This window comes from Hyperolius riggenbachi, chromosome 1 (genome assembly GCF_040937935.1).
Source record: "Hyperolius riggenbachi isolate aHypRig1 chromosome 1, aHypRig1.pri, whole genome shotgun sequence".
In the NCBI taxonomy this organism is placed as follows: domain Eukaryota; kingdom Metazoa; phylum Chordata; class Amphibia; order Anura; family Hyperoliidae; genus Hyperolius; species Hyperolius riggenbachi.
In genome coordinates this window covers 442,147,546-442,162,641 of record NC_090646.1, presented here as the reverse complement: position 1 = coordinate 442,162,641, position 15,096 = coordinate 442,147,546, and the positions used below count along the sequence as shown (strand labels likewise).

The following is a 15,096-nucleotide window of genomic DNA, read 5'->3' as shown; positions in this document are numbered from 1 at the left end:
GTAGCGCAGCCCAGAGGGTATATTTAGTATCTTGGTAATGATAAAAACATTTTATCATCTTGTAATTACATTCAACTGCTAGAAAAATTGCATACTGTAATTACACCATCACCAAAAAAGCATGTGTATCTATCATAGATGGATGCATTAAAAAAGGCACTATAAACATTGCTGAACACCTGTGTGTTACCTATAAAATGGTATGAGCTACTTTTTTCTTGGGAAAATTGTTATTTTATTCTTTATCTAAAATGTTTTTACTTTTATGTATTATATTTATTTTTTTATCATTTGTTATGTAAAATCGACACTCATCTTTCTTACATACTATTCTTCTTTGCTTATAAATGAACCAGAAAAGCATAAATCCTCAATGACAAGGCTGGGTCATATTTACATTATGAGCCTGTGTGACATGATTATAGAAGCTAACCAGAGAGCTCCTTTTATAGTGCTGCTCTGATTGGCTGTTTGCAGACACCCTGGGACTTGGCCTGCCCAGTGTAGAGGTGAATAATAGTAGGACATATACAGTATTTATGGCGTCCCATCACAAGGACTGCCTTGGTGGCAATTACTATAGGGTCTTGATAGGGTTAGAATATTTTTAAAATTACAGATTTATTTAGATATTCTTAGCCAGGGTTCACACTTTTAATTGTGAAAAACTGAACAATTTTTTGCATGTGTTTTTCACATTTGCATGCAAGTTCATATGCACAGCTAATGAAAATAATTAGGAATTTGCATGTGATGTGAACAATAATGCTGCTAGATTAGTAAGTGTTTTTTGTTTTGTTTTTTTGCACATGTGAAAATGCTAACGTAATTTCATACATTTTTGGCATTTAATTGTGGCTATTATGTTTCCTCACATTTGCACATGAATTATAAGTGTGATCCCTGCCTTTAAAGGACACCTGAAATGAGAAGTATATGGAGGCTACCATATTTTCTGCCATATTTACCATATTTCCTTATAACCAATTTCCAGTTGCCTGGCAGACCTGCTGATCTATTTGGCTGCAGTAATGTCTGAATAACACCAGGAGACTGCCATATTTATTACCTTTTATACAATACCAGTTGCCTGGCATCCCTGCTGATCTATTAGGCTGCAGTAGTGTCTGAATAACACCAGGAACAAGCATGCAACTAATCTTGTCAGATCTGACAATAATGTTAGAAATACCTGATCTGCTGCATGCTTGTTCAGGGTCTATGGTTAAAAGTATTTAAAGCAAAGGATCAGCAGGATAACCAGGCAACTAGTATTGCTTGACGGATACATACAGGGACTTTAAAAATAAAATAAATCCACTTACCTAGGGCTTCCTCCAGCCCCTGCCAGCTGTCCTGTGCCTTCGCCGCAGCTCAGCTCACCGCCGATGGCCCGGCTTCCCCTCCGGCGCAGGATGTCCACTGCGCCTATGCGAGCGGCTCTGAGTTGCACTGACATCATCCCGACTGTACTACGCAGGCGCAGTAGTTCTGCGCCTGCGCTGTACAGTCCGGATGATGTCAGCGCGACCAGTGAGCCGCATGCTGGAGCGCAGAAGAAGCCGACCTGGCGAGGTCGGCATCTCCACCAGAGGGGACCAGGAGCTGCGGCGAGGGCACAGGACGGATGCAGAGGGCTGGAGGAAGCCCCAGGTAAGTGTTTTTATTTTTATTTTTTTTAGTTGTTCGGACCTTCCCTTTAAAAAGAAATAAAAATGGCAGCCTCCATCCTACTCTTGCTTCAGTTTTTATTTAAGCAATAACAGTTGCCTGGCTAGCCTGCTGATTCTCCGTCTCCAATACTTTAATGCCTGGTACACACCATGCAATTTCCCGTCAGATCGATGGGTGGTATCGATAATTTCCAATTTGTTTTCCGATTGTTTTTTGGATTGATTTTCCAGTCACTTCTATTCAAAATCGATCAGAAACATTATCAGAAATCAGATCGGGCCTGTCACAAATTACCAATTTGACCTGTCGATCTGATGGGAAATTGCATGGTGTGTACCAGGCATTAGCGATAGACCCTAAACAAGCATGCAGCAGATAAGGCGTTTCTGGCATTTTTGTCAAATCTGGCAAGATTAGCTGCATGTTAGTTTCTGGTGTGATTCAGATGCTACTGCAGCCAAATAGATCAGCAGGACAGCCAGGCAACTGGTATTGTTTAAAAGGGGAAAAATATGGCCTCCATATACTCCTTGCTTCAGGTTCACTTTAAGTCATTGGTAAGCATGTCAATCTCAGTCTCTATCCCCTGCTCCTCTTTCTGTCTCCCTCTGGTGGGTTGGTAGGATTCAGAAGGGTTTTACTAAGATAAAAATCACAGGTGTCTTAACTCAAAAAATTACCTGTAAAAAAATGGTGTTTACTCAAGGGAGATACTTTTACAAGTGATAAAAATGTTCAGAGAGGTCCCTAGAGCAGTGTACTTCTATTGGGGGAACATTCATGCAGGAATCAATGTAACACAAGACCCAATATGAATACAACTGCAATTTTTTTTAAAGAAAACAATAATAATATAAAGCTACCTAACAAACGTAAGTTTCCCATGATCACATAGTGTGCATTCAGTGTAGTAATCTTGGAATTGTTATTTGGTATGAAATGAATCCCAAACGAGTGTATGTAACACAGCAGCAGAGCAGCCCAGCACCATCCATGAGGCATCCGACACAGAAGGACGCGGGAAACTACAGGTAGAAACAGCCCAGTAACTGCTTTCCTATTGGCTGATGAGATTACTGTCAAACTCCTCGGGGTCCTGGCGCTGCATAGAGAGACCGGCCTGTCACTGACTGAACCATGTCTAAAAATAGTACTAGAACGGAGGTGTCAACTTTACTACAGTTTGCTGCATTCTGATTGGCTGGAGTGCGGCAAGTAAATGACAGGGGATGACTGAAAGACATCACTATGAATGAGGAAAGCCGGCTGGAAGAGATCGCGCTGAGACTGTGACCGGGACCTGCTGCTTTACCGATTCCTGAAGTCCTCCCAGCAAGCCAACCGTTGTCACATACATACACACAGCACCGATCTCTGGACGATCTCTTATCAATATAGCCAGCTATCTTCACTTCTATACAGCACCGATCTCTGGACGATCTTTTACCGATGTAGGATCTGACAGGCACACCATCAGATCTCATATTCTAGATATACACTAGAGCTTATCTGCACAAATGTCTCATTAATTTCCACTTCCAGTATTCTATTTATTTTTTAATATATTTATATATATGGAAGTGTTTTACTCAACTTATTTATTGAATAATTTATCTTGCTATTTATTGTCACCTCTTTGAGCTCAGGCTTTCCTTTTTTTAGTATAGCTTATCTACAATAGCTGCTTATCAGTTTATTCACTTGTATCACCAGAACGCTGAAAGGAAAAGTTTTGTGAATAGAGCAGGTGTCATTTTATTTTAGAGACCATGTTTTACTACCCAAACGTGCTTCAAAGACATACTGGCTGCTTCTCCACAATATGGTTAGTATTTGGTACATCTTATGCTCAGTAGTTTACAGCATGAACTGTTACACCGTTATTATCATTGATGTAAATAGAGGAATGTCTTCTATGGTACTGTGTTCACTCTGGAGAAACAACAGTAATGCAGATGAATGTCACCTCTTGTAACTGTACATAGATAGTGATGTGACAGTAAAGTACATTAAGAGATAGGAGTCCCAGGATCTACTCTGTTTCTCTGAAAGGGAACCCGAGGTGAAAGGAATATGGGTGTTGCCATATTTATTTCTTTGTAATCAATTCCAGTTGCCTGGCAGCCCTGATAATCTGGCATAAGTAGTGTCACAACCCTGGAACAAGTATATGGCTAATCCAGTAAAACCTGAGTCAGAGTACCTGATCTGCTGCATGCTTGTCCAGGGTCTGTGGCTAAAAGTATTAGGGCTCGTTTCCACTATTGCGGTGCAGAATCGCCTGGATTCCACCGCTTTTGAAATTCCATGAAATAGCATGCGGATGCAAATTTTTGCGCGTTTTTTGCCGCGAATTCGCATGCGAATTCGCATAGGTGAGGGTATATGCGAATTTAACCATGTCACTGCCTGTTTGAATTACATTGGTACCTATGCGAATTCGCATGCGAATTCGCATGAAAATTCGCATACCATAGCCGCATGCGAATTTCCTATTAAATACATTAGCGGCGATTCGCATGCATTCCACTCGCAGGCGAATTCGTTGGCTCTTTTGTGCGTTTTTTATCCGCTGAAAAAAACGCACCTCAACAACGCTACAGTGGAAACAGGCCCATCCACTTGCATTACATGTGCGAATCCGCATGCGTTGGACGCATGCGGATTCGCGATAGTGGAAACGAGCCACAGGATCAGGAGGGTTGCAGGGCAACTGGTATTGTTTAAAAGGAAATAAATATTGCAGCCTCCATATCCCTCTCACTTTGGGTTCCCTTTAAGTCAAAGGACCAGGATAGCAAACTTTCTGGCATTCTGCTGCCACTCTACTCACTGAAGTAGTAGTAGCAGTAGAATATGCTTTATGCTAAAGATTTTGATTAAAAAAAAATCTGTGACAGGGATCCTCCTTTTTAATTGGTCTCTACTACCTGTCAGGATTTGTAACAGTCATTGCATCACTTGATACAGCTGCTGACATTTCAGTTACTACACTGATGTAATAACTCTCAAAATTCTTGTCAGGTGAAAAAAGACAGACTGAAGAGAATTTCCCTGCATTCCTCAGCAGCCCTGCTGGCAGATGAGTTGTCACATACTGAAAACTGGCATTTCCAATTTCTGAGCATTTTCTGACGCAAAGTACACTAGGGATTTTACTGGTCAAATGGCTAAAACAATAGCAAAATGACATTTCTGCTAGATAGGTCCTTTTAAGGGGCCCATACACTGGTCGATTTCAGCCACCGATCGATGACCGATTCGACCGCTCTGATCGAATCAGCTAGAAAACGATGCAGCAGGAAGCATGATCAATCAACCGATCGATCAATTTCCAGCCAATTTCGATTGATTTACTCGATCGGTCCGGGTGGAAAATCTAGGTCGAGCGGCTGCTGGCAGCAGACCGATGGCCCATAGAGTTGCATTGGATTGAATGGTGCAATAATACATTTCGATAGATTTTCAATAGATTTTATTCTGAAATGTATTGGAAATCTGTTCCTAGTGTGTGGCACACATCAGATAGAGTCCTGTCAGATTCGACCTGACAGGCATCTAACAGGAATCTAACTGATGGTCGAATCTGCTGCAAATCTATAAGTGTATGGCCACCTTTAGGCAGGGAGCGGGAACACACTTGCTGGAATTGTACACATTTGTCAGGGATGGCAAAATGTGCACGGCCGCACTGGCTATTAAAGTCAATAGCTATGCTTGGGAAAACGCACGTCGTGAACTTTCGTTCACATTTTGCACTTGCGTTTTCTGCCCGTTTTCAAATCGTACAGCTTTATGTTTTTTTCCTGCACGATGTGTTCATTCGCAATTACAATGTATTCCACCACATATGAAAAATCGTGGAACGAAAGCAAAAAACACTGGAGACAAACGCAATCGCAAAAGCAATAGTATTGTGGGCGGAGACCTGGGAATCACAGGAAAAAACACCCCTGCAAGTGAGTTCCCTGACATGTATAAGGTGATTGTCAATCAAGACTGGGGCCCAATATGGGCGCCTTTCCCAGATAGGAATATGCTTGCAAAACACTGCAATTTTGTGCTAGATTCCCAGAGCGATCTTGAAGGTATGCTGTTTGACCCAGGATTCCTTCAATGCAATTGCACCAAAAATACTGCATGCAGCGCTTTTGTGATTTTTCCACAATTGCAATGCCACTGTGAAACCACTCTCATAGGGTTCCACAGTGCTGCTGAGAACTCTAGTGGGCCCCCGATCTCACTGTTCATCGCTTTAAAGTGGAGGCTTGTGTATTGAGCACTTACAGTTGCCCAGTCATGTGCCTGACTCTAGAGGGAGCAGTGTTGTCTATCTTAACCTCCCTGGCGGTGCATTTGTGTCTGGAATTATATCAAAAGCAGTACATTTGTTTCTAGATTTTCGGCCTCCAATTCTTAAATCATAATTTACCAAAATATGACAAAATTAAAAGCCTGGTAGACATTCTGCATATAAATAAAAGACTAGAGCACAAATTTTGTGAATTAATTACATTTATGAAGACACAATTTTGTAACTGTACAAATAAGAGAATAGTCAAAATCAGGGCAGAGGTCGGTGCAGGCGACAGGCAGAAAGTAGTCAAAACCAGGGCAAAAATCGGTAACCGTATGGCAGAAGCACTTAGCTCAGAAGCAGTCTGGAACCAAATGGCTATATTACCATCCTGTGCTTTCAAATAAGCTTTTCTGCCATCTCTGCCATGGCAGTCAGGTGACACAGGGGAGAGATCAAATTACAACTTGTGATTAGAGACAAATGAGGCTAATCTCGCTCTATATATAGATGTACATACATACATGTACATACATACATGCACATACATACACATACATACATATACATACATGAACGTACATGCATGTATGTGCATATCTGTAGGTACATGCATGCACACACATGCATATACATGCATGCACACACATGCATATACGTGCATGCATGTCCAAGCATATACACATACGTGTGTGTGTATCCACTTTAAAAATTAGTCCCGCCCCCGCTGCTTGCCGTGACACGGCGGGGCTAATTTTTAGCCCCCGGCGCGCCTTGATTGGCCGCCGGGTCCCCGGAAAAATAGAGGGGACTTGAGGATCCCGGCGGCCGAAAAAGTTGACAAAAAGTTTCGGGGGGAGGAGCCTGGGTCCTTCTGGCAGCGCTGATCGCGCACGGGACCCAGTTCAGCATAGCAGGAGGCAGATTATTGACAGCCCAACCTGAGCACGGGCATGCCGCTGCGCACATGGAAATCACAGCCCATGCTCAGATCGGGCTTACCGCCAGGGAGGCTACAGAGGACCTCCAGAGTAAATCCTAAAATCTGTCAGCCTGCAAGTAAAACAAAGTACCTTGCCTGCATCACCCGACTTCCGCCACCTGGCCCCACCTCCTTTCTGTACCCAGAGAAAACCGCCTAACTATTTCTCCGGGGAGAGAGTGGAGGCGGGGCCAGGCGCCGGAAGTCGGGTGATGCAGGGACTTCAGGGCGGCATCGCGGGACAAGGCTTCACGGGTAAATATAACTTTGTTTTACTTGCAGGCTGATGGATTTTAGGATTTACTCTGGAAGTCCTCTATAACATATTCCTATTAAGTGACCAAAACAATCTTTATTCCAGATATTTTCTTGCTGCGGCAGTAGCTGCTTAAGGCCTCGTTCACATCATGGGCTTGATTCACTAAAGTGTGATTACTGCTTTCACAGCGAAGGTTTGCGCGCGATCACATGCAGATTGCGTGATAACTGCTGTGATAGCCGTTATCACGCTTTAGTGAATCAAGCCCCATATGCGCTGCCATGCGCATTTCAGCAGCGCGTATGATGAACAACATGCAACGGCAGAAGTGCATAGACAGCACTTCTGCCATTCAGATCATATGCGCTGTGCAGCAGTGTGATGCGCTAGTGTACTTCTGCATGCATATTTAGGCCACTGTAGTGAATGGGATCAGCGACGTAACGCACAGTGGCGCAGATGGTGTGCGATCGTGCACTTTGCGTTCTGATCGCACGGCCATTCTGTGTTAATGATGTGGATGAGGCCGAGATCTGTGTCCCCTGGCACTGTGACCTGCTCACTCCTCCAACCTGACTTACTCCTCTGCCCTTCCCTTGGTGCAGAGGGTGGTGCAAAACTACTGGGACAGCCTTATATGCCTGGCTGATCCCATACCTGCCACAAGTAATAACATTATTGCACATGCAAACATGCAGGACGAGGGGGTCATAAAGCAACCCTCTCACAAGCAAGAGGCCAGATGCAGTCATACTGTACTTGGAAGTTCAGTTATTGGGCTTACCAGCCCCCTTTAAGGAAAACTGGAGATGGATGGGAGAAAAGGATTTTTACTTACGTGGCTGGGGCTTCCTCCATCCCCCTATAACCTACCAGCTCCCTCAATGTCCTTCTGGTCCAATTCACTGTGCTCCTGTGAAGTTTGCAATCCATCTGGGTTGCAGGCCACGCCTCCTCCATCTCGCTCCCATGGCCAGGAGCATACTGCGCAAGTGCAGTTACAGTCTTAGGCTCCTTTTACACTTAATCAGTTGCTCTCAGTTAAAACGGAAAGAAAACTGATTTTCAAAGTAATGCCCATGTTTTCCTATAGCTCAGTTCACACTATATGCGTTTTAACTGAAATCTTTGTCACAATGCACTGCTATGGAAAAAACGCGTGCCAACGCATACTAACGCACACTAACGCGTACCAACTGAAGTGTAAATGGGCCCATAATGTATCGCACATATGCAGAATACTCCCAGCACATGCTGCACTGTGCAGAACACCGCACATGCTGAAATCTATAGAATATCTATCAAACCGCTGCAATTATATTGGCCATCGACCTACCGCTGCTACTGCCCGCCTCCGATCAATTAAAATTTTCTGTCCTGTCTAATCAATAATATTGCGGCCAAAAATTGATCTTAACTTACAAATGGGGCAATAACTTGGCTCAATACTGAGCATATTTTCTCATTTTAATCAAATCTGCCTGTAATTTTCTGTTTCATGGCTAGAAAGCTTTCTAGAGAAAATTGATAGGATGAGTAGTTGGGCCAGCTGGGACATTTTTATTGGGGATAGACAGGTAGAGTAGAACAGTAGTAGGTTTGTACTGTGTCTGATTGTAGCAGACTAGTGTAGAAATGAAATAAAAATATAAAGTCCCTGTAATTAGCAGTCTGGTCTGCAGGGGGCAGCACTGAGCCATTTTTATGTCTGTGCCAGCATTACTGTACTTTCCCCGATCAAGTTACACAGTTATGCTATTTTTATGTGGCTGAAAAGTCCAAACACTGTAACATAGCATGACAGTGAATGTCTATATGCACACAGATCAGTTTTTCTTGGTATATAACTTAATACAGTAGAATGTTATTGATGTATTTAGCTATTTAACCGCTGCTTTTATTAGTAGGCATGTCTCAATGTGATTCTTTTTTTAATCTCATTTGTCAGGATGATCAGACTCCATAAAGGTTCTTTTTGTAAACATGAATTTGTATAAAATTTGGGTGTAATTTTTGTGTCTTAAACAAGTGATATATTATTGCCTAGGTTGGCCGCCACTAAAGGTACCAAGATTATTAAGCGGGAATACCTGAAAGTCAATGTCATGAACACATGGTAGGTATATTGATAATGTTTTTATAATCTTGTCATTTTTTCTTGTCATGTTCTTAGCCAGTGTTTTGGTTTACACCCCCTGATATAATCTTACGCCAGCTAGTACCCATTGTAGAGAAAAGATCATCTCAAATACCCCCTGATTACAGTATATACATCAATTAGTAGTACACCGTAATTGTATATAAATGATTTCCAAGCATTCCTTATTGCTTTCAATTAACAAAGTGGCTCATTTCTAATTTGTCTGGTAAATCTCACCTTCATTTTCATGTCAACCATAATGAGAAATAATTTACACAGGAAATGTCGGTAAAACTAATGTGCACACAGTGCACAGCTGTTTTACCTGTATGACATAACATGCGTAGCACAAATAGCACAGCTTGCGTTACCTAGATAATGCGCACACTGCTACTTGCATAATGCATGCTATGTCAGTTGTCAGAATCTACCACAAGCAGAGGTAAATTGTTAAAGTGTATCAGAGCTCAAGCAAAGAGCTGCCAGTTGGGGCCAGTCTACGCAGGAGAAGTGCGCTCTCTACGTATCTCTCCAGTGGCTGCTCTTATGTCAGACTGGCTCATTATCAAAAATAACTTCAATTTTACCTTTTCTTTTTACATCATTTAAAAATTTAGCAGAGGCTTTTTACCCTACTTCTGAGGCCTGCCCGACCACAGAAACCTCAAGCAGATAAGATCTGATGTAATAATTTCATTTGCACACATTAGCATTAGCAGAGAGCAAACAAAAGCTTTCATCAGTGACAGGGGGTTGGGGGGGGGGGTACATAGGACACTGTGTTTCAAAGAGTTTAGAGAAGCCACAGATGCTATCCTCACACCTTACTCTGGATAAATAACAGGCAGCTAGACAGTGAGGGGGGGGGGGGGGGGCATGTCAGCTCCTATAGCTATTAGAAACCAGGAAAAAAAAGTGGTTTTTGGTTTCCTTTAAAGGCGAAGCCTTTTACATTGACAAATGTTCACTCTACTTGCTCTGCTTAGCTCTCTCTACCTAAAGCCCTACCAAAAATGGTCACAACTGAAGAAACCAATAGAGGAGAAATGACTGTGTACAAAAGGCCTGTAGATATCACTGTCTATTATTGGCATTAACAGTGCGCTCTTTCTTCCCTTTTCAGCAGGAACATCATACAGTACATTCTTGAGCAGGTTCCCCCTCCATACCAAGGATGTCCCATCCCTCGGCTGTCCTTGTATCTGTCAGCTCAGCTCAGCTATGGTGTGGTTCGTGTCTACCACCGCCAGTGTGATCTACTTATAGGTAGCTGCATCATGCAACATGTGCATAACAGCTTTTATATCTGTAACACCATTTACATATATAACACGTGGAAGTGCACCGATATCACAAGGCTGAAAACAGATCAGAAATAACCAAATCTGTTGAGTTTTTTTTAATTTGCTTGGGTTATTGCATTTTTATAGTATGTACCTTGCTATTTGCAGTGCCCTGTTTATTATTATTACGTATTCATATAGCGCTAAACTGGAAGGTTGCAGTCCCAGTAGTTACACTCAGTCACACTCACTCCACAGAGCTGGCCCTTAACCCCCCCCCCCCCCCTTTCTGCTAAAGTCAAATTTTAAGGAAGGAAGAAGTTCACTTGCTGCAATGTTTCCTCAGATCCATTTCCCATTTTCAACCCTCAACATAGGCAAACACAGGGGGGATTACAGCTGCCCAGAATCCCCCCTCAGACCAGGGCCGGTGCAGTGTCTGGGGACAGGCACAAGTTGAGACACCAGAATATCTGCAGGTATCTTACAGCTCACAATGCTGCCCCCTTTCTTTCCCTGCTACAGTTGACTTTGGATGTAGCAGCAGCGTGTGTAGAGCATGGAGCAGCTCTGGGGAACTTAACAGAGTCAGGTATGAGCAGAGCCCCGCACCCTGCTGTGTGAATGCTTAACTTTCCCCTTCATTAGCAATGTTGGCTGTCCTCATTATTATCTGTATCCAAACTGCTCCTGATCAATCCCCTTGTCGATCAGGAGCAGATCGGACATTTAGGAAATCATTGTCAGATCCTGTCAGTTGGACGGGAAATTGCATTATGTGTACCCAGCATGATGTCCTACCATATTATTGTACTGTATTATGCAGGGCTGAGGGGGACCTTTCAGGAATCCCCCCTTAAAAATCTGCCCTGCCCTGCTCAAGGGAGTGAATGGAGCAGGGAAGAGGAGGAAATGGGAGGGGTGATAGGAGGGAACATCACAGCAAGCCCACCTTTCCCTGTCTGAAAATTTGACTGTAGTCGGAAGTCAGATTTTTCAAGGAGTTATTACAGGGACTTTCGGGGGGGGGGGGGGGTCAAGGAAAAGAATGGGCAATGCACTGAGGTATGTGGATCAAACATGAATATACCTCTGTTCTTACCTTTGGTGGCTTTGTCTGAGGTCAGGTATACTTTAAGAAGTCACACTTATACCAGCCCTAAACATGTATACATGCACTCAACATTACGTTGTAAGCAAATAAGGCTTTTTTCTGTTTCCAGCGGACATATTTATGTCTGCTGTTGTGGTCTTTGTATCTTATGCTGCTACTGTATGGATTTTTAATCTCCTTTTTGGCACACAATTGTTATAGACCACTTCCAGCACCACTACAACCAGCCTGTCTATACACAGGTATACTGGTGGTTAGCTGTCCATGTATGTTGTCACAGATGTGGTGTTTGCAAATACAAGTATTACAATTGCATACACAATTGCTATTTGACAGACTTTCACGGGCCTGAAATTCCCCCATTTTTTGTTATGCTTCATCCTGCACTATATAATTTTAGATCAGAGAAAATATCACATCACTGAAGCCTTGTACACATGCTAGATGGTTCTGAGCCGAGGCAGCTGCCATCTTTGTCGAGAAGCTAGTGTGTGTACAGTGGCCCTAGACCTCACTATGTGCTTTGGTTCTCCAAGGGCATTGTTATCTGCACTCAGCCGACCCTGCTCTGTGACACCCCTCATACCCTGCTCTGTCAGCCCTCCAAAATAGCCCCCTTCCCAGAGGCTAGCAATGTGTCTGTACATCCTAGCCTCTGCACTGTTGCCCCAGGAATCAAGTCTCACTCTGGCAAGAGTCCTCACCTGTGTCTACAAGGCTTAAAGTGTACCTGGGATGGGCCACAGCAATAAAATATACATACCTGGGGCTTCTTCCAGCCTGATCGCTCCCACGTACTCTTCTGACTGCCTGTTTGCCAGCAACTAGCCCTGCAAAACCCTCCAGTTGGGGCCAGTTGGTGCATATGCAGTTGGTGCTCCTGTCGCTAGGAGCGATCTGCACCTGCGCAGTCACAGAACGCACCCGGCGACGTGAACGCGGCAGGAGCACGCATGCGCATTTGGCCCCGGACCGGAGAACTTCTCGGGAGCCAATCGCAGGAAAAGAGTGATAAGAGGACGGTGTGGGAGCGATCAGGTCGGAAAAGGCTGAAGGAAGTCCCAGGTATGTATATTTTATTGCTGTGGCCCCATCCCAGGTACACTTTAAACAGTGGGATGCAATTCCATATTTACTGAAAAAGAAATTCAATAAGAAATTACTTATTTAGCTTATCCTGTTGTTCTTAGTATTCACTGTCAGATTTGGGAGAAATGTGATATGAAATAAAGAAAATATTTCTGCTGGTTTCCATCTTTACTGTTTCTCTGTGATGCCAAAATTTATATAACTCCCCACTCCCACACACAGTATTTTCAACCCAGCTCAGTGTTAATTTCCCCTCCCTACTGCCACAGCTTACTGTCCCTCTGCACAGCAAACATCACCTAGAAAACAGGCTTACATCACTGTGTAAACTCTTTAAAGGGAAGGGGTATTCAATTACCTTCGGGTCATAGTGTCTTTATCTTATCCGAAGTAGGAAACTTTCTGGATTTGCATGCTGAGACAAGCTTATTACTGTAGCTAAAAAAGCTTTCCACAATCCCACTGGCACTGCACGTTTTACAGTTAGGTAAAGGCAACCAGACCAAGAAAAACAAATGGGGGACATATAGGCACCTATTTTATTTAAAAAAAAAAAAGGGGGGGAGGTTGCATATATTTTTGGGTGCTATTTTTGACAATATCTTTTTTAATTTTAGATGTTAGAACTTCATGTAAAGCATGACAGAAAGCCCCAGTACAGAGTATTGATTATTATACTGGTGATATAAAGTGGTTAGCTAAGCACAGTCTCCTTTAAATTTAGTGGAAATATGGGAGAGTTTGCTGCTTTTGGCTTTTTTTTGGCACCAGTAAGGATTTTAGTTTGTCACTTCTGCATATGGCTCCTGCAAATAGTGTTGATGCATAAAAAGACCTGTATTTGCTCTGCCTTTACACCAGCCTTTTAATCTTTTAGAGGAAATGAAGGACACTCTGGAGCGCTTGCATAGAGCTGGCATGCAGCTGAAAATTGATTTATTGCAATCAGACCAGTAAGTATATTACATGGCACCTATTCTTCTCTTTCCCATTACCTTTCTTTAGCTTATAATGTGTGCCTGGTTTTATCACAGATGCACAGAGAGAATCCCCCCAATCAGTAGTGGTGCTTGCCATTGCTATCTGGTCACACAAACTCTTTTTTTTATTATTTACAGAGATGAAATAACAACATCATTTGTTGATCTTGTCATTTGTCACTGAGTAAAAGCAAATATCCATTGTAAACAACCATCCAACAAGACAGATGCTTCTCCCCTCAGTACACATAGCTGATGAATGTCTGTCATTATTATTGAGTCCCAAGGCAAACTGGCAGTGCTGAATGAGGTAGTGCAAAGTTCAGCAAATTACTGCAGCTGCCCTGATTGGCTGCTATGAGTTTGCATATTGCCCTTTGCTCTAGCAAACAGGCTGTTTGTAAATTACATGTGTCATTAGGACTTGAAAAACCAGTAAGATACTAAACCCCAAGGCAAACACTTGTCTTTTAGACAGCAAGGGTATGGCAAGGTCTTCCATTACGTTTTCTTTGTTCTGTGTTTTTTGGGTGCTCTTTTCAGATTTACCACATGGTTAAAGGCTAACTAACGGCAGGTTAACATTTTTCTTCACATGAAGTTTATTTTCAGTCACTAAGGGCTCTTTTCCAGTTTCAATTTCCACCATGCGATTGCGATTGAGCTACTATACTCATTATAGTCCAGCTCAATCGCATACAAAACGCGGCAGGACAACGATTGCGCTTTGACCAAAATCGCATCGCAATCGGATCGCACTAATGGAAATTGCTGCTGCAGTTTCCATTAGTTTAATGTACCTTGCGATTTGCGATCAGAAGCAAATCGCAAATCGCAGGCTAGTGGAAAAAGGCCCTTAGTTGGATCTATGAAACAAATAAGATCTGTGTACATGAGCAGTTTTTAGTTGCCATCGCCAGTCTCTATAGAAGTGATCCTACATGCACCACAAGGCACCGTAGTGGGTCCCAGGCCAGAGATTTTGCTACTATAAACAGAACAGTTTCAGGGATTGCGATTTTGGGCCCTGCATTCCCTGAATTAAATTGTTTCAAAAATTGTTTCTGACAAATTACAATGGTTCTTGTAGAATCACTAACATAGGCTTTCATCAAGGCCAAATTTATACTTTTTTTGCCCCTAGGCCAAATAGGTTATGGCTAACCTTCCATGTTTAGTCCCGTTTTCCACGTGTAACATTCATGTACTGCAGCCCTTCTCTTTCACAATACAGCTCACTTGGGCATCAGTTTCCCTTTTTCATGTGTTGCTCTCCAT

At 42.9% G+C, this 15,096-nt stretch overlaps 1 protein-coding gene across 1 annotated transcript in view; it reads left to right on the top strand.

The window, feature by feature from the left end:
• Positions 1 to 2,773: 2,773 nt before the first annotated feature.
• Positions 2,774 to 15,096, top strand: part of REC8 (REC8 meiotic recombination protein) — a 77,448-nt gene continuing 65,125 nt past the window's right edge. Inside the window, exons 1-4 of the mRNA XM_068271455.1 lie at positions 2,774 to 3,499; positions 9,260 to 9,328; positions 10,476 to 10,618; positions 13,716 to 13,791. Of these exons, the coding sequence (XP_068127556.1) occupies positions 3,444 to 3,499; positions 9,260 to 9,328; positions 10,476 to 10,618; positions 13,716 to 13,791 (344 nt within the window). The 5' untranslated portion in view covers positions 2,774 to 3,443. The remainder of the gene's footprint in view (positions 3,500 to 9,259; positions 9,329 to 10,475; positions 10,619 to 13,715; positions 13,792 to 15,096) is intronic.